This window comes from Trematomus bernacchii, unplaced genomic scaffold (genome assembly GCF_902827165.1).
Source record: "Trematomus bernacchii unplaced genomic scaffold, fTreBer1.1, whole genome shotgun sequence".
In the NCBI taxonomy this organism is placed as follows: Eukaryota; Metazoa; Chordata; class Actinopteri; order Perciformes; family Nototheniidae; genus Trematomus; species Trematomus bernacchii.
In genome coordinates, this window is record NW_022988050.1 from 11,088,504 (window position 1) to 11,115,524 (window position 27,021).

A 27,021-nucleotide genomic window follows, 5' to 3' on the forward strand; every position below is an offset into this window, starting at 1 on the left:
CAAAAGTGGGCTGGGAGAGGAGGAGGGGTTGCGCTGAAGTGAGCGAGAGAGGGATGAGAGGAAGGGAGGCAGACTAAATCCTCACACCATTATTATCAGGACTCACATGCAGCCCCTCCTGTGAAGGAGTGAGAGGAGATAGAAAGAGATAAAGAAAAGATGGAGTTAAAAAGGAAGTGGAAAGCAGGATTACTGGTGTGACAGCACCGGCAGATGAGCGTCAGCGTAGCGGTGAGAGAGAGAGAGAGAGAGAGAGATAGAGAGAGAGAGAGAGAGAGAGAGAGAGAGAGAGAAAAACTCTAGTGGGAAAAGAAAAAAAAACAAATCAGTGCAACAGGATGAGGACCTGCTAGTGCACGGGCGGCCCAACCCCGCAGACCTGCCATCTGTCCCGGCGTTCTCTCTGCGTTCCTGACGCTCCCACCATCCACCAACATCTGGATCACCCCCCATCCATATGGGAAATAGGGCGAGGGGGGGCCAGAAAACCCAAATCTTCTCCTCCCCTCATCCTTTTTCATCACAGAGGACCTGAGGACGTTCATCGTCACCGGGGGGATCCCTTGCCGTGGAGTAACATCACCTGAGGGGCTGATACCCAGACCAGAGGGGGGGGGGGGGAAACTTTTGCTCCAAACATGCAGAGGCGTGCACAGGACCCTTTTTGTACCGCTATGTGAGATTTTTCTAACTTCCCATGGATCTGTCGTGTCTTGTACCCCCGAGCAGGGAGAGGGAAAGGGAGACAGAGGAGGTGGAGAGGGGGAGAAAGGAGGAGACGGCGGGGAAGCGTCACTGCCACCGCTGCTGAAGTGTTACCGGTGTTTGTGCTCCTTCGCTCAAGAGGCATTTTATCATTCTTCCACCCGCCCCCCCCACCCCCCTTTAGCTCCTCTCCTCATCCGAGCAGCAGGGAGCCTGAGGGATACAGACAGAGAGCTAAACACTGTGGGTTTATGCACATATGCACACACACACTGGCTGTTCCCGCACCTCTCAACACCCTCCTCTTCCCTCACTTTTCCTTCCCCATTTTTGATGTCCTGTCTTCACCTTCATGACCAGTTGTAAATCTGGAACAGAGGAAGAAGTGCAAGCAGGAGCGAAGAAAGAGAGGAGTTAGAAAAGACAGTTTTTCTGGGGGGGGGAAAACACTTGCTGTCACGTTGTGAAGTTCTCCAGGGGGAGTGTGCAGACATCCAAAGCTGCCAAACACACACAGTCACTGATAGCTCACACACACTCGCTCTCACACAGAGAACTGGTCTAAATGCGTACTCCTACAGGTGCTGAGAGAGGCAGGTGAAAAACAGGTGAAACAGAAAAAGAAAGACATTTGGAGGAAACCAGCCGGGGAACGATGGAGCAGTTGGATGACAGCAGAAAGCACAGGTAAGTTACACACACACACACACACTGCATCACACACTTATTCTGTCACTTTATCTGATCGACCGTCAGGAAATGGTTTTATATATAAGATATGAAGATAGAATAGACAAATACTAGCACAAGCAGCTCAGGGGGAATGTGAGGACAGACCCACAGTATGAGTGCAGTCATACTTTCAGTTTTCATAAGTGAAGAGTTTCCTCGAGAGAAAGCTCCCATCTGCTGCTGACAGAAACAGAACAGCCAGTTGTTACTATAACAAGAGGACATATTAGGATATTTCACTCTGAGTTTTGGCGGTAAGCTGCTTGTTTAGAGTGTATGTAAGTGTGTTTGTTTGTGTGTGTGTGCGCAAAATCCTTTCATACCTTCACAATCACTTAAAATGACTTATGGATTATAGATGTTGCACTAGCAGTGTTTCACTGTCGTATCAGTTGTCTGGTAATGCTCATTGATTGGTCCCATAAGCTGCATGTAGCAGCTCTAATTTTTCTTCATTAGTGACTTTCTTTTCCAGTTTGCATATACCATGTTGCAGCATAATGTAACACAGTTTCTTTGAGCTCCATAGTTCACATTAACATAGATCAGCGGGTCCCAGCAGGGTGTATGTGGCCCCCTGAAAGGCTCACAAGATACACCTGAGGGGTCACAAGCTGATTGACAGGAAAATAAAAGTGAAAGATATCATTATTTTAAATTTAAATGAATTATTGTGTCTAATTAGATTATTTTGCCTTTAGGCTTTTGATAAACTTTTGATCATAATTGACCATGTGGTATCATATGGATCTAAACAGTTTCAATATGATTAGAAGGGGTAGACAAATCCTATTTATATGGGACAAAATTATATTGATATCTGACCTTTGTCTAATCTTGTAAAATACTGGCAGCTTTAAACTCTTCAGACTTCTGAAATATTTGTAAATGTATAATGTTGCAAGAGACACCAGTAGACCCATGGTCCTTGATATAGGGGATATAGGGGATCACAAGATCGGGGGATGGTAAAATTGCAGAAAATCATATTTCTTTCACATAAAACTAAATGTATTTTTCTCAATTTAAATTAAACAACCTGACAATTGGGCTGTTCCCAACACATGCACACACTAATATGGTGAAGAAACAAGGATTTGTATTAAGAGTGACAAACCAAAAAGGGGTGGGAACTGCCGACATACAACCAGGAATATGTATGTCACTATGTGAATGAAGCCATACTATCTTCGCTTCATGTATATTTTGGTAAATCTGTCAGCATACTGAGATTTCCATTGCTTTACGTTTGATTTGACGAGGGGCCAAGCCGATCTAGAAATGCTCCCGTCCTGTCAACGTCACTCATCTTGGCTGATACGTCCGGTCTGCAATGATTTCCTGTAAAGCTGTCAGGTCTTCATGTGTGAGAGCGGGAACCCACAGAGAGATGGGGTGGCAAAGTTACCAGTTAAACCCCATATGATGAATGTATGTGGCAGATGTTATGTGATAGGATTCGTTATAAGCTCTGGGTTAAGTCATATTGTGAGTTTAATTTGTGTGTGGAAGATGTATCAGCTGTGTGTGTACATGAACATATGCACTCACAAATCACCTTGTCTTTCACAATCCATCCATATGGAGGCGAGACAGGGATGGAGAGATAAAAGGAGGAAAAGAAGGGTGGAGCAGTTGAGCTGGTTGACGTTGACAGAGTGTCTCTACGGTGTGTTTACTGGCACATAACTGTTAATGTAACTGTTTTAATGATGACTTTAGGGAAGAGCGATGGAAGTGCTTCATTGAGTGGAGTCTCATTAATCCAACGTGTGATTGAAGTCTTTTTTCCCTGAGTACTGACTCGTATTGAAGTTCTAAACAGGTTCATTAGGCGTTTTTTTTGTGTCCACATGTCCACAAGAGCACAAAACAATGTAGCCTCTGAGGGAACCCGCCCATTTCACACAGCCATTACTCATATCCATTACTCATAAAGTTTGCTTATTGCAGAATGTTGAACATGTAGTGGAATAAACTCACCAATGGGAAGGTGTAGCTAAATAATAAGACTGAGTTTTCATTTCATTTTCACTTCATTTTGTGTTAAAGGCACGTTTTTTTTGGCCACTTGGGGGCAGCAGCAGAATCAAGTAGTAACACTAAGTCATCATCCTCAAAGGCAACATTGTTTGCAAAAAAAAAAGACTTATCTTAATATCTAGCAGATAGTGATGGATTTTATTTTTATTTCTAAAGGCCTGATGAATGTAAGTCCACAATGAACTCTCCTTTTAGCTTTATTTTTGGTCTCAACCAACTCTTGAGGGGAATGCTCCATTAAATTCACTATACCTTTGTCCTGCTCTTTAGCTGCTAAATGCTAACACTAACATAGTACGTATAATGTGCATGACATATGAGTGTTTGCTGATGCTGATTAGAGGACTGTGGGTGAAGCAAACAATACTTTTCCAAAGACTCCATAGATCTGAGGGAAACTGTAGAGTTGGTATTAATTGAGATTGTCACTAAAAATGACTTTCTTCACATACATGTAGTCCATTTGATCCATTGCTAACATGGAATCATTGGTTAAGAATATCAAAAACAAGCTGTCGAGATAAAATGCAGGTGATACTATATGTGCAAAAACCAAGATGGTGTAACATTTTATCTTTCATTGAGCGTTGACCAGCAACACTGTACTCAGTGCTGCCATTCTAAGTTGGAAGCTGTATTAAAGACCATATTCTATATGCCTGCATCAGTATTGCTGGAGTCAGATTGTGTTCTTTAGTCCTCCACTACAATTTATTTCACAATTTATAAATGATCTGTTTTGCAGTTTTGGTTTTATACTACAACATATATACAACAAAATAAGTACAATGTATTTGTATCTGTTAAGATAAGCTTTAAATCAGCAGCTACTCGGCACCATATAGAGTAATTCAAGTTAAATCTAGCTTTAGCATCTGCAACATTCATATTTTGTTGACATTAATGCATCAATAATTCAGAATAATAACTACTTTAACTTTGGTACTATGTATTCGATGCTTATACCTTTCTACTTCAGTAAGAGTTCTTCTAACACCACTGAATAAATAGCTTCCAGTCATCAGAGCAGAGCAAAGTGAACTCTCAAAATCAAACCAGAAAATTAAATGACTGCCGCAGAATTCGTTTTCACACCGGGAATTCTTGGACTGATCTCAGGTCTGCATAAATGAGGCTCTAGAGAATCCTGACGTTTCATGCGGCTGTCATACCGCCTGCAGTAAGCTGATGAGAGGCAGGCCATCTACTACATTATTACCAGCCCACTAATTCAAGCTCCCTAATTAATGCAATCAAATCAGCTTCCACGGTGCTGTTAAAAATCAAGGTTCAATGAAGGCATGTTAATAATTATCTGGTGAGGATGCTTATTCTATCAAGTAGATCCTCTCGGCTCATTTCCTCTTCACCCCCTGGGGACTCCATCATGTCTCAGCTAAGTTAAATGCTACCTAATGTATATATACTGTATTACCAAGGAGGTATGTTGTATTTTAGTAGAAGTAATGCATGATCTAAACATGCAGAGTATCAGGTTTTGCTGCTGTTTATTCGTTTTGTTTATAAAGATCATCTTCCCATCATTATGATGAAGTTAAAAGGAAATATGTTATTAAGTGCCTGCCGGTTTGCTACAAAAATGTCCAGCCCTGCTACTTTTTTCCTGCGCTGCAAGTGAACAGCCCAATGAAAAAAAAGATACAGTGTTTTTACAGGAAATATTTTAAATAAATGTTTAGAGGCAAAGAGACTTAGAAGATTAATTTTACTGATAAAAAAAAAGAGAACAATTGTATGATGTATATATTTAGTATTTCATTTGTTGGAGAATTGATGCTGCAGCTGGACAATGAACAGCGCTCCTCTTATTGTATGACACATTTTCAATTTTTCTTGTTCAACTTTCTTTCACTCATTTCCCGGCAGTGTCACACAGTAATCTCGTTGTTCTATTTTCCCATCCTGTCTTACCAAATGTACAACCGCAGCTGCATGGCTATTTTCATATAACAGTACATTCTACGAGGAATTTGTATGTGTGTAGTAATTTTGATGCTGACGCATGTACAGTATGACGTGGGTCCCAGTGAGAGAGTGTATCCTGGGCTGCACTCCATCTGGAAATCTCTATAATTATAGAAAAACCTGTGTCACTCAATGTGCACAGGTGTGTGTGTGTGTGTGTGTGCGTGTGTGTGTGTGTGGGTGTGTGTGTGTGTGTGTGTGTGTGTGTGTGTGTGTGTGTGTAAAGTTAAATGCACAACCACAACAGGATTTAAGGATTACACAATTTCTGATGACATGGAGTTTGAAGGTTTTTTTTCTGAATTTCACTCGTTTGCTGCCAATCAGTTTATTTCCATTTATTTAATTTTAAATTCAGTTAAAAAGATAAGAAGTGAATCAGCTGATTGCTGCGTGTTAGTGTGTGATTTAAATTCACTTGCAACATATTGAGTCACATCATTCCTCACTGCGCTTTAAATGCTGCACATTACACACATGTTGCTGCTAATCTGGAGCTAAAACACACACACACACACACACACACACACACACACACACACACACACACACACACACACACACACACACACACACACACACACACACACACACACACACACACACACACACACAGCTAATCTGAAGCCCCATTATGCTGCCTCATCCCAGCGATTACACTGTTTAATGAACTCTTGACCCTCTCTCCAGTCATATGCCCCATCAAGTGAGTCTGTTCTCAGACTGTTGTTTGCAATCATCCTCCCTAGAATTACCCTTTCCCACTCCTTTTGTTTAAATGTTAAGTTTGAATTTATTTACCTACTTTAAAAAACAATAACTTTTAAATTTAAGATCGTTTGTGGGAATCTCATTCTCCTTTCAATCTCACACTTGAAACTCAATTGTGTATAACTTTCTTCAAATGCAGGGATTGTGAATTATTAATAACAAACAAAAAAACTGTTCTCAGTTTCCTCAGATTGTTTCAAAATAAGCAATAATTTACATAATGACTTGATTAAAAAAATATCCTTAGTAAAGCAATAACATATTTAATATGCATGAACCACCATTGTATTAAATAAATCAGATGTAAAATGTTGATATGGTATATCCAAGATTCCCAGCCTAACTCCAGACAGCACACATTCAGTGTATAGTGTGTGGCTTTTTTTATAAATCTACCTCTACCTCTGATCCACACACTTTAACAATGTTGAACAACTAACCTAAGGACACCAGGTTGTCTCTGTGTTAAATATTAGCCTCTCTGGTCTGCCCAGGTTGTAAAATTAGCTTTATTCAGCACAGCGGTTGGTAAATAAAAGAGTGGGTTGAGGATTATACGTGTTACCTTGTTTTTCTGCTTTAGCTGTACACAGAGTATCTACAATACTAATTGTTCGTCTTCTATTCTAAGAAATATTCAAAGTATAATCTTCCGTCTCATGTCTGCCACTTAGGATCTGTTCCTTTTTGAATTGTGCTGCGTGGGGAGTTGTTTGTTTTGAATCTACACCTCGCACAAGTGGGTGGTGGGTTAGTGGCTGCTCTGTGCTCACATGGAGACATAATGATTCATTGGATACAAATGAAGTGATCCCAGGATTTACACGAGAAAGAAAACAGCCTGGCCGTAGATAAAATCAGCATAAACTCCCGGGGGGGCTCTGCATAAATCATATTTCCAAATGATATGTTTTATATTTGACCTCAAACAAACCCATGTCTATATTGACTTGATTCTACATATAAATGGCCAAATGGTAAATATGTCACTTTATGCAGATGACAATGCTCAAAATATCTTTATTACATAATTCAGTTTTACTAGAGGAACATTTGCAACATCATTTTACAAATATATATATATTTTTTAAATGAAACCAAACACCATCCACGCGACACAGATTTATGAAGTAATTCTTAATAAAGGCAGCTCCATGTCCATTGTTGCAGGTATAACCCTTTATTGACTAAAGTTTGATTCCAGAAGCATCTAATAAAAGGATTAAATTGCCTTTAAAGGTTTAAATTAGATATGTATTTCTTAAGGTACCTAAAGCCCAGGAGCAGAATGCCTTATTGAAGATGAATGATTGATATGCCGGGCGCATGAACAGTGAGGAGAGGTGGGACACGTTTAACCCTGTGTTGCTTTGAAAGGAGCTTTGAATCAAAGCAGGGAGGTGTTGTTAATTATCAGGGTGGTCTCTGATGGCCACAGATGAGACCGACCCTCAATATAAAACCCCCCACCAAATATGTGGAGATCTTTATTTGCTATAAAGAAAGACCACCTGCATTTATAACACCTTCAAAGGTATTTCATTACAAGGAGAGATCTTCAAACTGCTCACATTTGATTGAAGTGGCTGGATGCAGATGTTGAAGACACTTGTTCTGTTAGATGTGTGTTGAACACACTCCAAAAATCAGATGTTGATTATGGCAGTGACCCAATTTAGGAGACAGCATCATAGCCATTTAAAACATTTTTGGGACATCCTTCAGCTATGAATGTTGTTGATTTCACGAATCTCAGTAAAAATATCATCACTTTACACGGATGTTGGCTACTCCCCTATTTATTTGATAACTTAAGTAAAGGTACCCCATTATCCTTTTTTTTGGGTTTTCCCTTACCTGTAGTGTGTAATATAGGGTTTTGTGCATGTAAAAATTAGCATTATAGAACCTTTGTAATACTTTGGAGCTTCAGATTAACAAATCAAATGAATCAACAGATAAAATATGGTGTAATATTATAGATTAAGATTCACTGATCCCTGGGACACATTCACAGCTACAGAGCAGTATGTAAAATCATTTAAATTAGCTCTGCCTATAACAGCTGCAACAATAAAGAGATGAACACAATAGGTCATAAATAATTATAAAGCAAAACTACAATATACATCATAATGGAAACCAAAATGACTGTTACAGGTTTCTGTTTAGAAGGAGGAGGAATTTAAGGTTTAAAAAAAAGTATTTTCAGACAGAACGATGACATCAGCCCACTTGATGTGAGGCTGGCTGAAGTAATGTAATATAATGTAATCCCAGTGATGAGGGTCGAGGACCTGTGAGGCAGTTTTGGCATCCTGCGTGTGTGTGTGTGTGTGTGTGTGTGTATGTGTGTGTGTGTGTGTGTGTGTGTGTGTGTGTGTGTGTGTGTGTGTGTGTGTGTGTGTGTGTGTGTGTGTGCACTGAATCCAAAATGTGTAGAGATGGAGAGATGATTACAGTCATGACACTGGGGGCTGGATTAGGGGGGATTACATGCATGCAGACTTGCAAACACTGTCGCTAATACACACACACACACACACACACACACACACACACACACACACACACACACACACACACACACACACACACACACACACACACACACACACACACACACACACACACACACACACGCGCACACACACACACACACACACACATACACACACACAGTTTGTAGGGCTAATAGTGTCATACAAAGAGGGTCAGAGAGGAGGCCAGGAGGTACAAATAAGGGACAGATATGTACATACGGATAATCGTGAATCATGTCAAAAAGATCATGAAGTAAAGCAGCTTGTGTGTCTGACTTTTGCTCTCTCCTTCCGTTCTCTCATCCTCTCTCGCCCATATTCTACCCCTCCTTTCCAGGTAGTAAGCTGCCAACATGGCCATTCCCAGGGGTCAGCCTCCTCCCTCTCCTTGGCCTCCTCTCTTCCTCCTCCTCCTCCTCTACCTTCTCCTCATCTCCTCCCCACCCCCCCTGCAGGCCCGGCCCCTCCTCCTCCAGCAGTCAATCAACGTGGCGGTGGTGTTCAGCGGCTCCAGCTACCAGAATGAGGTCAGAGGTCGTCTCAGCGGGGAGAACTTTGTGGACATGCCCGTGGTGGTCAGCCCAGTGACCGTGCTGGTCAACGACACCAACCCCCGTGACCTGCTGACTCGCCTCTGCGATACCATGGCAACGGAGAAGCTGCACGGAGTCGTGTTTGAGGATGATGTGGGTGTTGGTGACGACACTCAGGTAAAAATGTTGTGTTTTTTTCTTTCTGATAAAACATTCCATACAGTGTCACGTTGTTTAGCCTGTTAAACCCGAGAGACCCCGGTACCGGGGTACTGCCGCAACATCTTGCAGGAAACAGTGTCTGAGGGCATGTTCATTTAATAAAACTATGAATGTTTTATATCCATGTAACGGGAAGAAACTTTTTTTTTTTTTTCAAAAGAAACCCCACAATGCTAACACTGAGCCTCTGAATTAGCAACGAGTGAAAAATGCTAACACCTTACTGCACCGAAAATCACTCACAAAACCTTATTATTTATCTTTTCACCACATCCAACACATCGATTCACATCGTGAGGTGACACAGAATCGATTGACACCGACATTACCACTGAATTATGCGTATTTGCGACGTTATAAGCAAAAACGGACATCAAAATAGGTGACGCTAGGTAGCTAAAAATGCTAACATTTTTACCTTGGCTCTGTAGTCTCTCCAAAGTGGTCTTCAATGGCATTAAAACGATAAAAACGCTGCTGAAGTTAATCCATAGGTTAATCTAATGTGTCTGTGTCCCTTTGAAATTGATCTGATAATCCATAAGCATTAAAACTGCTTTTCCGTTTCCAGATGTCAAAGCTAGAGATAGGTTCACTCTGATGCAAAATTACATGCACGAAGCCTCCACCTTTTCTCTTCACAACGTGTGTGTGTGGGGGACTCCCCCTTCGATTCTATTGGCTCTAACGGTCAGAAAGAGGTGTCAACCATCAAAATCGACCAAGGGGGGCCAGAGATATGGAAAATCCACCCAAATGACCCCAGAAGTGGTTTATTTTTGCTAAATCTCTCTAAAAAGGTCAAATGTCACTTGTTTTGCATCAATCTTGATACAGGGTACTTATTATATGTTGTACTTTGGATTCCTAAAGCTTTTAGTCTACTAACCCATCATCCAAGGGTAGTTTTCACTATAAGTAAAAAAGATTTTTTGGACGGACACTATAATTTACAGTTTGTTACTATGTAAAATCTGAATTTTCTTTAAAATAAAAAACATCTATATTGATTTTGACTTTTCTACATCCAACTCACAGGTTTATCATTACTTTGAGACAAAAGATTATTAATTTAACCCTTTTAGAAGGGAAGATATGGTCATTTGTTCTGGGAATGTCATTTTCGAGCCTGAAACCTGAAAAACAGGCTCAGGGCTTAACAGTTTAGTCACCCACAGCCAAGTTACTTAAAGCTGCACAAGGCAACATTTTTATTGAAAAAGGTATGCTATCTAGTTAAAAAATAAGTACTAATTGAGATGCCAAGAATGTACGTGTTTGCTCAAAGTAAATGATGTTGCTGGCATGGTTTCTGATTGTAAAGTGATATGAAATCGTAACAGTTATTAGAACCCTAAACAGTCCCCCTACTAAGTATTATCAGTTAAAATCAATTAGTTTAACAGTGTCTCACCTTTGGCATGAATGGTTGCATTGAAAAACCATTGGTTTGACTGGTTGTTTCACTTTGGCAAACATTCAAGTTTCTGAATTAAATCTAACTGTTCAAACTGATTGAATTTGTGCTGTGTCACTGGTGCAGGAAAAACAACATCATTCTTTAGGCAAATACTAAATCTGTCTGTTTCATCTCCAGGTGGCAGAAGTGGCACAGATCCTGGACTTCCTCTCCACTCAGACAGCTCTGCCAATCGTTGGCATCAGTGGCGGCTCTGCAGTTGTCATACCATTCAAGGTACTGTCAAAATAATGAGCCCATCACTTCAGCATTGACCCATCACCACCCTGGAGCTGGAAACAGAGCTAGAGTAGTTTTCCTTCCTGCTATGTCACAGTGATGCCACACAACAAATACAATGTGTGTCCTAGAGGTGTTGATACAACATTTTTCACAAACAGCATAATTAGCAATTTAGGAAGCAAGAAAAGCAGATCGTAGTAATGATGAACAACAACCTGCAGTGTAAACCCTGTCAGCAGCAGCAGAGCCTCCTGTCTTACTCAGAACTCTTCTAACCGGCGTCATTCAGCTTAAAACAACTTAAGTAGGTCAGAGATGTGAAACCTATTTTGGCAAGCAACTCACTGAATGCAAATATTTGGATATGAGCAATACAGATGGGTGAATTATCAGCGATTGTGGGGGAAACTTCTGAAGCAATTGGAGTCAACACTCAGAGAGACACGAGGAGAGCTGGAGCTTTGATGGCAAACACTGACGGTTTATTTAGAGCTTCGGCCGGAGAATTCACAAGACATGTCACGGGCCACGGTTTGACCACACGGTTGAGATGCCACAATCAATTCTGAAGAACCCTCCTGTAGTTCCAGGTTTTAACTAGTTCAGAGTGTAATAATCAACATTCTTCAATAGATAGACTTAACAGCTGAGGACACTGAATCACATTTGTTGTCGCTTATGGCTCAGGGTCATCTACACCCCGAGAAGGATGTGTTCCAGGCAGACCCGGCGTCATGGGCCCCATATGTTTATTGTTGTTATTTGTAGGGCTTTGTAATACCATATATTTTTGTATTAAAAAAATAATAATATCATTTTTTTATTTTGCTATGAAATTCTGAATTAATCTCTGCGCGCGAAGCTGGTTTTTCGCGGGGTTGAGTCGTGTGTGTGTTTTTTTTTAAGTGAGATGCGTCACAGCAGCCTGTCAGTTTACTCTGGCTAGGTTAGTTTGGCCAATGGCTATTATCCTTTTTTATATGTATCGGCAACAATGGATATCAGGAAGTGGTTCACGAACAAAAAGAGCTCACAAAAGGATTGTGGCACTGGCAACTCAGCACCAGATGCTGGCAACTTGACGTGTCCCCCGCCATCTCTTCTACCTTCTCCTCCACCAGGACCCGATTCAGACGCAGCCTCTTCGGAGCCGGGCAGCAGCAGTTCATCCTTTAGCAGCCCAGGCCCAGCTCCCATAGTTTTCCATCTCGACTGTTCTCCGGGAAAAAACGTAGTTTTGCCAGCTCATGGTACCAAAACCGACCCTGGCTTGAATACTCTGTGAAAGGCGATGCTGCGTACTGTTTCCCATGCAGAACGTTTAAGGCTCATCATCATGACGCATCGTTCACCGTAAAAGGCTTCAAAGACTGGAAGCATGCCTTACAAAAGGACACGGGTCTTAGCAAACACAGGTCTTCCAAGGAACATTTAGTGTGTGAGAAATTGTGGAGAGAATGCGCAAACAAATGCGCATCGAGACTGGTCAGGAAATCACAACTCTTGTCAACAAAGATCAGCTGGCTCGTAACAGATATTACGTGGGCTCCATTATTGACAGTGTGACTTTATACCAGCAATCTTCCTTTCCGAGGTGACCACGACTCTTTAGAGTGTATGTCCAAGTCTGACAGTGGGTTATTTTTGTCATTGTTTGAGTATACCATCGAAAAATACCCAGAACTCGCGAAAATTGCCCCCACCATTCCCAAAAATGCTACCTACATAAGCCATGATATACAAAACGACATAATTGACCTGATGAGCAAAGTTGTAACGGAGCATATTGTTGAGGAAATAGGCGACTCCTTTTACACTGTCAAAATGGATGGAACCCGAGACCCAACAGGCTGTGAAAACATTTCAATTGTACTGCGTTTTGTTGATGAGAACTATGTCATAAAAGAAAGGCTCTTGACAATCGCCACAGCAGTTGCAGGTGATGCAAAAACCCTCACACAGACACTCATTGATGAAATACGCAAAGTTGGCCTGAGCACAGACAAAATTCTCAGCCAGGTATACGATGGGGCAAGTCTTATGTCGGGGAGACACGGTGGGGTTCAAAGACTCCTTCAAGATGAACTGGGCAGAGAAATCCCATATGTGCACTGCTTCAACCACCAGCTGCACTTGGTCGTTGTTCACGCCATGTCCGGTGAGAGAGCCATTGAGGATTTATTCAACATCTGTAATGTCCTCTACAAGTTCACACGAAAGCACATTATCAGGGAAACACGCTGAAGCGTTTACTCGAACAGCGCTGGACAGGGCACCTGGCCACTGTTCAGATTATTCTGAAATCTTTTCAGGATATAGTGGAACTACTACGACACGTTGAAAACTCTGCATCATTTCCAGCTGACTTAAGGATGGAGGCAGCAGGCTTGCTGAGCAGAATTTTAAAGCCAAGCTTTAAATTCCACACCCAGATGATATGCAAGATATTGTCCCTGCTTGAGCCAGCTAACAGGATGATGCAGTCAGAGGAAATGGACCTTCAAACGGCAGTCCAGCTTGTCAACACTGCCAAAGAGTGTGTTGAGGCCCTGCGCACCGAAAAGGTGTTCACGGAGATGTGGAGTGAGTGCGCAGAGGAGAGAGAGGATGATACTATCCATCCCGGTCCCACCAAGAGAAGGCAAACTCTTTGGAGGATTATGTTGTTGAAGAGACAGTGGGAGTGGGAACACAAGAAAACCACCAGATGACAGAGCAACGGCGGCTGTTTTACAGCTGCATTGATGCAGTTACGGGAGAAATTGCGCGCCGCTTTGGAGAGCGAAACAGCGCATTAATGGAGGCTATTGCTTCACTCAACCCGGAAAGCAGCTTCTTCCTGGAGCCCGAAAAAGTGGAACCGTTGCTTAAACTGTCTGGAACCACGCTCGTTGATGCTGAGTTCATTGTGGCCAAAAAGCTGATTCTAAAACACATGGACAGCTTCACACCACCAGAGGATGGGAAATGGACATTGAAAACTTTACTTGGTCATCTCCACACGACGCTTGAGGCAATGCCAAGTGTTCTCTCCGCATTTAAGGTTTCACTTACCTTTGGAGCTTCGACAGCTTTATGTGAGAACACTTTTTCCACATTGAAAAACGTTTTCAGTGAGCACTGAAGGGACCTGACATTAAAATGCAAGATTGAGTGGAAAGACATGTTGCTGAGGAGGTTCCATTCATCTGGGAAACGTCGGCTACAGCTTTATTAGGCCCACCCTGAGTACATCATGAAAGTAGCAAACAATCATATCACGATGTAGGCTAAGCTGTTGTTTTCCAGCTTTAAAGTGAACAAAATATTGGGTAGTTTTCAGTGTGTTTTTTTCACTGTATGTTTACCAATATATTTGTTATTTGTTTATTTGTTATTTGTTTAATTCCACTTCTTTATGCCAAGAGACACACATATGCTTTAAAGTAGTACGTGCAAACTGATTTTTAACATGTCATTTCCTCCTCATGCTCATCCTCTGAAATTAAAACAAATTTGTTTTGTATATTTTCTGGCAGTATTCTGTTTTTTGCTGCATAACTAAAGCCGTCTGATATTCTATTAAATCTTTAAATGTTAACAGCCTTGACTCAATAAATTGTTTGTTTGTTCTCTAGGTAGTACATTATGCAACATTCTCACAGCTTTTTTCTGTAATGTAATTAAAGGTTTTAAATGACTCAGGTGTATATATGAATATGAGTCAGCTGCATGCTGGTTCTGCTTGTTTGATGTTTAGCGTTGATGTCCATTCCATGGTGTTGAAGTGACGTTATTTTTAAACACCTAAATCTGTCGGCAACTTTATATGCACATATGTTACCTTAAGATGGGGTGGGGCCTGGGGGTCGGGGGGTGGGCCTGCCCTGGTAAATCAAATGCCCGCCCACAGATGTATGTCTGCCGCCGGGTCTGGTTCCAGGTGTCCCACAACAATAACTATCTCTGACCGAAGGTTGCCCGGTCATAAACTGGTAACAACAACAAAATGCTAGGGCAGCCCCTCCTTAAGGGAGATAGCGGCTGCTCAAGGTTGGAGCATCTGCATCAGAGGGCAAAAGGTAAACATGTATACAGAGTTATTCCCTGACAGCGATGACTGCGGCATCGACCCTCGTCAGCTCATCTAATCCCTGGGTGGAAAAAGTCTGAGTTGTGGGAAGGGAAACTCTGCGATGGGAGACGAGTGCTACGGGCTATCTATGCCTCGATCAATCATCCCCGCACACTTGATGAGCGGCAGGTTTTTCGCGCTATAGTTTAACATGTATCTCATTGATGAATAGAGATGGAGAGCAGTGAGCTGTGTGGAAAGATCGTAAAGAGGAGATTGATGAAACCAGCCGGATTCTTAATCTTTACTTTCTCTCTTCTTTTGAGTTTCAAAAATGGCTTCATCCCTCCTTCCGCTCACGCTCCACGCCTTCCGCCTGTCTTCCCTTCCTTCATTTACTTGCTTAACTGCCATCATCAACACCTTGTATTTATAGAGCCAACTCTCACACGAAGAAACACACATGCAAATGAAAACCCTCACACATTAGAGCACGCACAGAGCCAAATGGATGCATTCCTACACCTATCCACCACAGGAAGCATCCAAAATGAATGCAAGATTGTAGCTATGGGGCTGCAAGTGTTGGATTTCACCCCCAGGCCACATTTTGTAAACCATATAGCAATGTTATCATCTTCCTGTTAATCAAATGGTATCTGCAGACGTCACGTCATAGATGGGTATTAAACAGGAGGAGGGGTAGCTGCAGGAGTGTGATTGATTTGAGTGAGTTAGCAAGAGACAGAGCGGGTGAAAAATGTTTCGATGAAGCACGGCTGACAAACGCCTGGAGGCTCTGTTTCACAGTCTTTCAATAGTTAAATACTCATTCTTGTTTCAATTCCTTCTCTCTGTCCACTTCTCACCATGTATTTGTTCACCCTCCTTTCCATATTTCTGGTTTGGTTCCCTCCATCACCTTTAGTAAAGCATATCCATCCAGGCTCTGTTGTGCGCTGGCTGAATCCATTAGGGCTGTGGCTTGAAGCGAGTGGCCTGTTCTCCTTTCTGCTTTCTCTGAGCTCCAGGACCCCATTAAACTGTTAATTAGACCCTTCAGGAGGTAGAAGCCACCCACAGCTCTCATCATTCACCCACAAATACAAATCCTTTCACTCTTCTTTTCCTTCTATTTTTCTGTTTTGCTGCCTTCATAACTTCCCTCTCGCACTATTCGTTGCTTCTTCACCTTAAATTGGAGAGAAGGTGTTCGTATTTACCCTGGATGTGCTTTTGGCAGTTCTTTAACTTTGTAAAGTATCTGGGCCTCGAAAATATTTGGGGCAAACTGGGTCAGTTATCAACTATCCCTGTTTTGGGATTCTCACTGTTGATCGCGTCGGGTTTTGTCTGGGTTACTTAACCTCTTTGCTTGACAGCGGCAAAAGACAAACGCACAGATGGGACGTTATCTCTCATACTGAGCGACCATTTGTCTGACGAGCCCAAAGTGGTGAGTGACAGTTCTCTATATAGCACAAAGAGTAAAGCACTCTCCTCTGAGGCCTGCCTGTCGAGGCCTCTCTCAGCCCTCCTCACGCTCTTTCTCACTCTTGTACACTCCTTTGTTGTCAGCAAGGAGGAAAAAAGCTTGTCAGAGACGTCTGGCACAATGGGACAGGTGGATTGGACAGAGAAAGACATATGTGCGAGTGCATGATTCTCTTAAGGGATAAAAGAGCTCAATAGTGCTTGATTATCAATAGCCTGATGACGATGAATATCTTTGATGACGGGTTTAAAAGAAGCAGCACCCGCCCGAGCCGCCTATTTATGGTTCCTGTCTCAGTGATCTCTCTATGGCAAACAACAAGGAAGAGGGGGAATGAGACAATGATGAAAAGATTGAAGTGAGGAGAGGAAGTGTGTCTTTTGTCGGATGGCACACACACACATCAAGCGAAGGCAAAGAGGCGGAAATGAGAAAGTGCGAGCAGCGGCTGAGAAAAAGCATAAAGACTGCTCAATCGGGCCTGCGAGGTAAAGAGAAAAAATACTGCGACGTGTCTCTGAGGAGCTGGAAATCAGATGTTGAGAGTGTTTTGTCTTTGTGTGTGCATTTGTGTGTGTGCGTGTAAGTGTTTTTGGTTGACTGGCTGGTAAAATGAATGTGGACACCCAAACATTACACCCATTACCCAAACCTTTACTACAAAGTTGGTGGCACGCTGAAATACTGTGTTCATCATTAAGACTTCCCGATAGGAATCTAAGGCGCCATTAAGGTTTTTTAAAGTATGTGGATGGAGGTCTTTTCATGCTACAGGCTATGTGTACATATTTTACTTAAAGGTGACCTATTTGCAAAATCCACTTGTCCCTGTCTTTTATACATCAACATGTGTCCCCTCTGTGTAAAGAGATTCGGAAAGTTTCAAGAAAAAAGATTCTCTCTCTCTTTGTCCTGATCTATTTATATAAAAACATGTCTGAAAATGAGCTGATGGCCACTTTGTGATGTCACAACAGTTTTTGGGGTTGATCACGCATTAGCAAATAACCAACCAAGATAACCAATGTTAATTGATAAATAATAAATATTGTTGTTTATGAATTCTACTTTCTTTATTTGATTGGCAGTCAGTTGTTGATTACATGCAGACGTTGATAAAGCTACAGGCTACTTCAATATATATCACACTAATTCATAAAGCAAGTTAGACATTTTGAAGTTCCGGACCTTTGCATGGGGAGATTTTCTCTAACTGGACCTCGTTGAATTTTAGTTGAATACCCCTGTCCTAGAGCATCGCTGTTTTTTGTAACCAAACACTTGGCAGAGGGGCGTGGCCAGCAGCAGCTCATTAGCATTTAAAGCTACAGAATCAGCACTTTTGGAACAGGGCTGAAACAGAGGGGATTATGGGATGCTACAATGATCTGTTTGGTATTTCGAGCCAAATACTTAAGAGACATGTTTTCTATATATCTGAGACCTATAATATATTGTTGAAAAAGAGTATAATACGGGACCTTTAAAATGAACACATATTCAACAGTGATCTGATCCTATTTACATGTATTGTCTATGTAGCCTGATATATCGACTTCCCCTGTGCTATAGAGCTCTAACGTTTTCCAAAAACGGTTAAAAACCCAATAATGAGGCACACTGTTGCACAGGATGACATGTTTCGTCATTACAATGCAACCTCAGCACCGTGGATTTTTTTCGAGTACAAACCGACCTGATGCCGTCAATACTCACCTAATCCTCGCCAAAAATAGTCACCAACAAATCCACTACTTAGTCCAGTTTGGCTAACAATTTCTAAAAACAACAGAACCCAGCTGTTTTAGAAAATAGTATTACATAAAGGAGAAAAAACTAAAGTAAACCTCTGTGACCCAATTTGAACATTTCAGCGCGTTTGAATGCAGGGGGATTTCGGGCTGGACTAAAGTGAATCAGAATCAGAATACCTTTATTCGTCCCACAGAGGGGACATTTACAATAGTTAAAGCAAAGAGCCAAAGATAGCTTAATGTCTCTCAAGAAGCATGCATAAGAAAAACATATTAATATTTAAGATAAAAAACTAGAAATTACACAATATACAAAACGCACATCCAATACCAATTTAGCGATATAGCAGCCTGGTGAAAGTACAAGAAGTGGAAGAATAAATTGCACAGCCATTTACGGCATATATATATATATATATATATATATATATATATATATATATATATATATATACAGTACAGTATATTGCACATAAGTAGCGTTGCACAACAGGAGTGTTTTAGTCTTTGTTGTTATATGTGTGTGTGAGGGTCGGTCTACTCTACCCTAAGTGATGCACCAGCCGCCACTGACATCTATAGAAAACCAAGAAAGAAATACAAATGATATGCACATAGAATAAATCAAAGGTTGGTATCAAAAGGATAAAAGGGAGCCTAACCATAGCTCCAAAATTGTACCTGAATAAAAGACCTCTCACATCTGTTAGTGCCCTAAGTAAGGAGGTAAAACCTGCACTCAACTGAGTAAATGCTGCTAAGAGTCTGATAAATAAATGTTCTGTGTACCTCTGACTTGATAGGGGTGGCGAACATGATTCAGACGCACTATAAAACCCTAAATAAAAAATGGTGGACTATCAAAAATAAGCATTATAACCACGCTTTAAATACAGTTGAGGTGACATTTTGTAGATAATTTCTTTTCGGAGCACATATAAAAGAAAATAATTGCTTTTGTAAAACCAGTAGAATTGATTCTTTTGTTAAATGATGAGAGCGATGTAAAACATTTACCTCGGGCTGCTCTGAATCAGTTTTGGAGAGAGCATCATTTACTATGACAAGGCACTATTACAGTAAATCTCTGTTTCTGAGGAAATACATACTGCATGTTTGATCATTCACAAACCAGTCTTTTGTTCATCACAGTTACAAACATAAAAAAATGAGTGATCATGGTTTTAGATGCTGATAAAGCCTAGAATAAACAAAGCTGACAGCTTTATGTGTTTGCCAGTAAACAGGAACAAAATACCCTTTTAAGTATTGTATGCACATGATGGATTTTAGAAGCAAAGAAACTGTTGACGTTGAGTATTCGAGCGTATAACATCATTTATTACAATTTGAAGCTGTCAGTAGAAGATTATATTTCTGGAGTTACAGTCTCAGTCCTGGCTGCACTCTAAGGTCACACTGTGTTTGTGATACTCGACCAAAGTGATGCAATGAGCCAGACGTGTCTCATTGGATCACGGTTTCTTTTTTGGGGATTTGTTTCTGTGGCCAGACTGACCCGTTTTCTCTATTTGTGCTTTTGTCTCTTCTCTTCGCCTCCTCACTTCTGTCTCTCTAGGCCTCATGGTCCACAAACCAGACTCTCCATAAACAGGTCATTAGAAGCCCAGATTTGCTGCCCAGTATTCCCACTGGAAACTGTTTTTTATCGCCGGGAATGATGAAACGTTAATAGCCTGGCTCCCTCAAAGCTTCCCAACATGGCCAAACAGAAGTACATTGTTTTTTATAAACTTCTAGGGAGTACGTTTTCCTTCGCTGTTGGAAATTCATCCTTTTACAGTTTTTGGCCAACGTATAAAGGGCACAAAATGTTCCTTTGCCAACAATACAGCAACATTAACTGTTAAAACTATGTTGACAGAAAACCACATTCATTTACCAACTAAAAATGGGATTGTTTTGATTGAAATAGTCAGTTCACCATAACCCATCCGTTCTCATCCACTGTTTGTAGCTAAATAATAACATTGTATACACTGATATACACCGTCATTTGTGTTTTTGCAAGACAGTTATTTATGTGTTTTTCACAAATTTCCAAATCCAAGTCCCCCTCATGTTGTGTGGTCACTTTCTGTATTTAAGAGCTCAGCTAGGTGGTGCATCTTTTGCTCCAGCCTGACAAGATTACTCTCTAGGTGTGGAACTGGTAACTCGAAGTAATACATATTATATAAACTTGAAGCAAGAGGATAATGTGCGGACTAAATGGGCAAACTATAATAACTAATGTAATGCCAACAATAGTAGATGAACTGTGTGTATGTTGTATGAAACAAAAGCTTTGTATGTACTAGGCCAGGGGTGTCAAACTCAATTTCATCACGGGCCACATCAGCATTATGGTTGCACTCAAAGGGCCGGTTGTAACTTTAAGACTATATCATTAATTCATATAACTTCATAATTAACTACGTCTGAAAGCAGAAGTCTAGAGCAAATAATTGCAAGTCTCTTCAGTAAGAATGTCACAATATGATTTGAAAAGAAAAGCCACATTCTGGAAAAACATTGATTGTGACATTTTGAAAAAGAGAAGTGACATTTTGAAAAAAAAATCTATTTATGAGAAAAAGGCTAATTCTATGAAAAAAGGCATATTTGGACAAAAAAAGTCAAATTCTGAGAAAAAGTCAAATTTGAGATGCATTGTGGGACATGTCGTTTATGGGCAACGTGCTTCTGTAAAGTAGCATGTAACCGTATAATAAACATATTATATTCTTTGCAAGCTCTTGTGGGGCCACATAAAATGAAGTCGCGGGCCGGATTTGGCCCCCGGGCCTTGAGTTTGACACCCCTGTACTAGGCGTTCTGATGTTTCTGAAATGTGCATACGGTCAAACTCAATGAGGAAATAATTAACCCTTAAGAGCTATTAAGTGCATTATACAAAGCTTAAGCTGTGAATAACCTATATTTAAATCAGGCGATGCATCCATTACAGATCCAATATTACAATAAATTCCCATCAACCATCAGCTTTAATTCTGGTGTTCACTGCTTGTACCTGCTAATCATCAGCATCACCTCCAGTTGCAAAGTAATTGTGGCCAGTATATAAATGCAGTGGAGTACAAAGTACACTAATTACAACTGATATGAGGTACAGTATAAGAAATGATTGGCAGACAATTGTATAAAACTAACAACAACATAAGCTTGAGTAATTATACTTTCCACCTCTGCAGATGGAAGCTTGCAAATGTACAACCTTTACGTTGGAAGAATGCATTTTACTGTACATGTGTGAATGTATCTGAGTCCATATAATGTGAGTGAGCTACTGTGTGTTCGACCTGCTTCGTTTTTGACCCACCAGCCTCTCCACAGACAGGGAGCTCGGCGCAGAGAGGAGGAGTGTGTGAGCAACCACCATGTCAACTGTCTTCCTGTCACATTACCATACCCTCCTGCAGTAGGACTGCTAATTACGTCTGTGTGTGACAGCCACACCGCCAAGGTGGTGAGAACAAGACGGCTTGAAAGCGGCGGACGCAGGGGGGAGGGTGACTCTCTTCTCATGAGCGCGGGAGTTAGACATGGGAAAAGAACGTAATTTTGTTGTAATTCTTGCTTGATTTCACTGTGATGTGGAAGGTTGACGTCTTTCATCACATTTGCTTCCGAGTTTGTAAAATATTTCACAATATAAGATGCTGCTAATTGGATGATGAAACACTTATTGGCTCGAGGGAGGTCACTACATTATTTGCTGGTTTAATAGCTCAGACAAAATTAATTGGATTTTAATTATACTTCTTCAAATAATGCACCTCATCACTTCTACATAAGACGAAGTGGGACACTATAGCTGACCGGGGATGCCATTTCAGAGTATTTCTTTTTTTAATTTAGTGACAGCTTGACATGGTTGTGTACTACTATTTTAAAATGTTATTCTGGTAGTCAGCCCTGTCAGTGGTCTGTTGGAGTTTGAGCCTCCAGAGGTGAGCTTCAAACAAGCTCAGACAGATAAAACTGGTAAAATTGAGTGAGGGAGAGTCTAGTTGTGATATTCCTGTGGTATTCCTCAGGCTGCACGGCTCTCTGGGGCTTTTCGCAGCGTGTGAGCTGTGGGAGAGGGAAGAGCAACAGGAAGGAGATATGACAGTTAGTCACCTCAGAGACGGGAACAGACTGAGGAGATCTGAGACCTGCTCCCAAATGGCTTTTGACAGCTTAACACTATCTACTCTCTCTCTCTCTATACTCCTGCTTCACTCTCTTCACGCATGTATGTCAATGTATTTTAGATTAGCTGTCTCCACTTGTGTTGGATGCTGCTGCATTGTATTCCCATGTTAAAAAAAACTCAATATTACCCTGATCTTCACCTTTTTGCTCCCCAGTTAAATTCAGAATATTACTCCTTCATATGAAAGCCCTGCAGAGTCTTGCACCTGCTTACATCACAGGTCCACTTGTGCCCTGCAGCACTTTACGGCCCCTCAGATCTTTATTCCAAGCTCTGTTGCGCAGTTACATCTAAAAAAAGGCCAGGGACAGTGCGTACAAACTGTGACAGTGGCTTGAATGGATTTATATTTTTCTAAATTAAAAGAAAAGATCAAATGCAGGCAGGGGCCAGGGTCTTTGCAGATAGATACATCCTACTAATAGTTCTTTTAATGACTGAATTCAGTAATAAGACTGCTAAAACATTTTGACCTCCAAATCACCAAATCATTGCTCAGAATGTATCCGTCAGTCTTGACACAAATGTTTTATCACACATTAAATGCTAGTTGAATTCACAGTTAAGGTTAAAGGTTCAAGGTTAACATACAAAGAATATTGTTTCCTTATTGGTTGATGATTTCTGCTCTTTGTGTCTATATTTGATCTACTTTACACTTTTCAATAGACATCCTCCTCTCCTCGTGATGGCCTACTTTATTTAAATGATATTTGAAGGACATGGGTTCAGCGTTATGTCCATCCGTCAACGCACAATGAGTCGGTATGCAAATGTATGCTAAAAGGAAAAGACAAATGTAAGAGTGGACCACCCCTTCTTGACAGAAAGAGAGCAGCAGGACTTATTTCTGCACATTGGAAACACTCTTACCAGATCTAGGCAGAATATGGACAAGCAAAGCTCAATAAAGGTGGAAACTGTAGTATAAATATTCATAACTGTTCTATATACGACACATCACTCTGAATCGGCATCATAGTACTCTAGGGTGGAGGTGACAGTGGTTTCTATCAATCAATTATTTTTTACATTCTCTTTTCAGAGACACTTTTTAGGAAATCATGGATATGGATGAAAATGTACATTTTAAAAAGCCAAGTTAGGTGCCATTGTCCAAGCACCTCACCTAAAATGTAGTTTTTCTTTATTGATAATTTCTCATTAAATTAATTGGATTTAGTGCCGCTCCTCTTTCTCATGACTTTTAAAGTGATGTTTTAACAATTGAAATGCTTATTAAACAAGTGGACAGATTATTAAAATGCAGTGTCCTAGTAGTGGAAAAGTTGTATACAAATGTGATTGTTCCGCAGCAGTAAAAATGTTAAAGGTGATGCTTAAATGAGCAGCAGCAGCCGAGTTAATTTGAAAAAGCTTTCATCCGTTTGCTTCTGTTGCGGCAGAAAGTTCAGCACTCTACTCAGATGCTCGTTTCTTGATTGTTAAATATATAAGTTCCTGAAACTGATTTCCGACTCATGAAGCATTTTCAAAAGTGGAAAAAATGAACTTTAGCCTAAAAAAAGCTCATCAACCTGAAAGTAAAAACCCAAACTGCTGATGTCTGTGTTAAAGACCAGCTCAGGAGAATAACCTCCCCCACCTGAATCCTTAAATATGACTCTTACTCTTTACAGGCGGAGGGATCCTCATTCCTGCAGATGGGAGCGTCTCTTGAGCAGCAGATCGTCTGCATGTTCAAGGTATAGTAAAACATTTCAGAGTTACAATAACTGACAATCCAACCTCATTTGAACCCAATTTTGGGATTAAAATCTGGTTGTTGGGTCAATCCAGACAACTGGGACGACCCAGGCTGATAAAGTCCATGTAAGGACAACAACCAGCAAGGGAATCCCTGATCTGAAGTCATGGCCCCAATTTCTACAAGTTGATACAATCTGTGTTTATGATTGTACAAACAATTCTCATGAGATCATAGGGTTTAATGTCACTGATGTTTTGCCAATCAAAGGGATGATCTCAGTTCAGTCTGTGAAACCAAAACATGGTCTGATTTTCTCATCATCAGTCCATCACAATTTTGCACTAAGTCCTTCATCTGATAACCTCATTACCATGGATATTATCATTTTGCTACTTTATTTCTATATGTCCCTGTTTCAGCTCATGGAGGAGTATGACTGGGGCGAGTTTGCGGTGATCACCAGTTTGCTGCCGGGCTACGACACCTTTGTGGATATAGTTCAGTCCTACACAGATACCTCCTATTTCCTGTGGAACCTGCAGGATGTTTTGTCTCTGGAAATGTCCGTTGGGTCAAATGATGCGAGGACGAAGCGCATGTTGCAGCAGGTACAATGAGCTATAGAAATCCCATATTGGGTGGCACCAGCTTTAATCTATCACTTAGTTTGTGTGAGGGGCTCAATTCTTACAAATAAGTGCTGTACTAAATGGGGTTACTGCATCAAAACCTGTCTCTGAACACCTACATGGTGTTTTCAGTTACTCTGGATGATTCGACCTCTACTCAGGTTGAGTGTGGGTTGGAGCTTTGATGGGAATGTATTACCTTTACGAATGACTATCTTCCAATTCAAATGATAAATATGTAATTTTTTCCACCCTAAAGCTTGACAATGATTGTACAGGTGGACATTTTATACATGTCGTATACGTCAGGCTCTTGCACAGTTGAAGCAGAGCCGCAGGTTGGTTGCCTGAGTTCCCATAACATGACAATTGTTAACAATGTACAAACTATACAGTAAAACACATTTACTTTAAAAGAAAAAAAAATTCAGTAGACTCATTTTGAACACCATGCGTTATATAAATAACATGTATTATTATCATTATTATTAGGAACATGTTTACTGGGGCAATAAGGATAGTACTGTAATTTTCTCATAGATGTCTTAACCATCAGATTCATTTTTGCAGTCAGTAAAGTCGGCTTGATATCAGAGAGAATGCAGGTTTAGGTCACTTCTACATTGGGTTCACTACATTTGTCTATGAAAGAACTAGTCTGTGTGAGGCAATCTTTGTATTTATTGTTTAATTGGTTGGCATTAGTTTCGTGAAACTTAAATCTGAAACAGCAAAAAGTTTAGAAGCAGGCTAAAGTTTGGGGAACAGCTGGTGCTGCAGGCTCTTGATGACCTGCAGCATGTTCAGGCTGTTTTCTCTCTGACGGACTTGTTTTCTCCCTCCGCAGGTGGATTCTCAGGTCCTGATGGCGTATTGCTCCTATGAGGAGGCACAGTACTTGTTTCAACAGGCTGCTGAGGTGGGTCTGCTGGGGCCAGGATACATCTGGATCATCCCCAGTCAGGCCGTGGGCAACCCTGATAGCCCTCCACCTGCCAGCTTCCCTATTGGTGTTATCGGTGTGATTACGGACCAGTGGAGGAAGAGCCTGCGGCAGAGGGTGAGGGAGGGTGTCGCCATTGTAGCTCAAGGGGCTGAGAGCTTCAAGAAGCTGTACGGGTTTATTCCTGAGGGACAAGGTGACTGCACCAAACTGGCTAAACACTCAGACAACAATACTCTGTTCAGGTGAGTAACACTTTCTTTCAGTGAACACAACTTGAATGAATTGTGCCAGGGATGAGATATTTCTGTAGGACAAAATGGAAGTTTGCAGCACAATGGTTTCCCCGACAAAAAGTCAACAGGATTTTTTCATTGGATTTTGGCCTAGTGCAGAGAGAAAAGCTTTGAAGCAAACAAATGTTTATGTTACTTACATGTTTTGCTCAACAAGATAATTACCACAATTGTTATAATTGTTGAAGTTCAAATACGATTGCCTCAAAGCTGATGTAATGCTATTAACTAACTACTGTACACCACGGTGGCATGTCTTCAATGTCGACATCATGAAGTACATGAGTCGGGGGGACTCTTCATCATGTAGCACAGGGGGGCTGTGCTACATGATGAAGTTCAGTGTCCCCCAAAACCTCTGTTGTGTCATGTAGTCAGCGAACGCAACTTCTAGGACATGTAAAAGCTTCCAAATTCCTAATTTTGGTTTTTATTGACATTTTCGACATCATAGAACAAAACATGAACTTATAAGCCTATGTTAACCACAGACCATACAGAAATTAAAATTGACCTCCAAACAAGGTAACTGGAAGTGCAAAAGTGTTGACTCATTTTGGGGTTTTGGGACTCATTCCTGCAGCACTGTATTCTTATAAGAGTGATCATTACTGTGGCACGTACGGAAGAGCAACACTTAAACTTCAGCTGAACAGCATGAAGTGAAAGTATGTTGCGAC

The 27,021-nt window shown here is 41.0% G+C and overlaps 1 protein-coding gene across 2 annotated transcripts in view; it reads left to right on the plus strand.

The window, feature by feature from the left end:
• Positions 1-1,001: 1,001 nt before the first annotated feature.
• Positions 1,002-27,021, plus strand: part of LOC117473425 (glutamate receptor ionotropic, NMDA 2C-like) — a 50,997-nt gene continuing 24,977 nt past the window's right edge. Inside the window, exons 1-6 of one of the 2 annotated variants that reach the window (XM_034119002.1) lie at positions 1,002-1,392; positions 9,118-9,490; positions 11,133-11,231; positions 24,403-24,468; positions 24,893-25,081; positions 25,950-26,290. In XM_034119002.1, the coding sequence (XP_033974893.1) occupies positions 9,134-9,490; positions 11,133-11,231; positions 24,403-24,468; positions 24,893-25,081; positions 25,950-26,290 (1,052 nt within the window). In that variant the 5' untranslated portion in view covers positions 1,002-1,392; positions 9,118-9,133. Of the gene's footprint in view, positions 1,393-9,117; positions 9,491-11,132; positions 11,232-17,113; positions 17,275-24,402; positions 24,469-24,892; positions 25,082-25,949; positions 26,291-27,021 lie in introns of those variants that run through there. The other variant, XM_034119003.1, reaches the window with a different exon arrangement.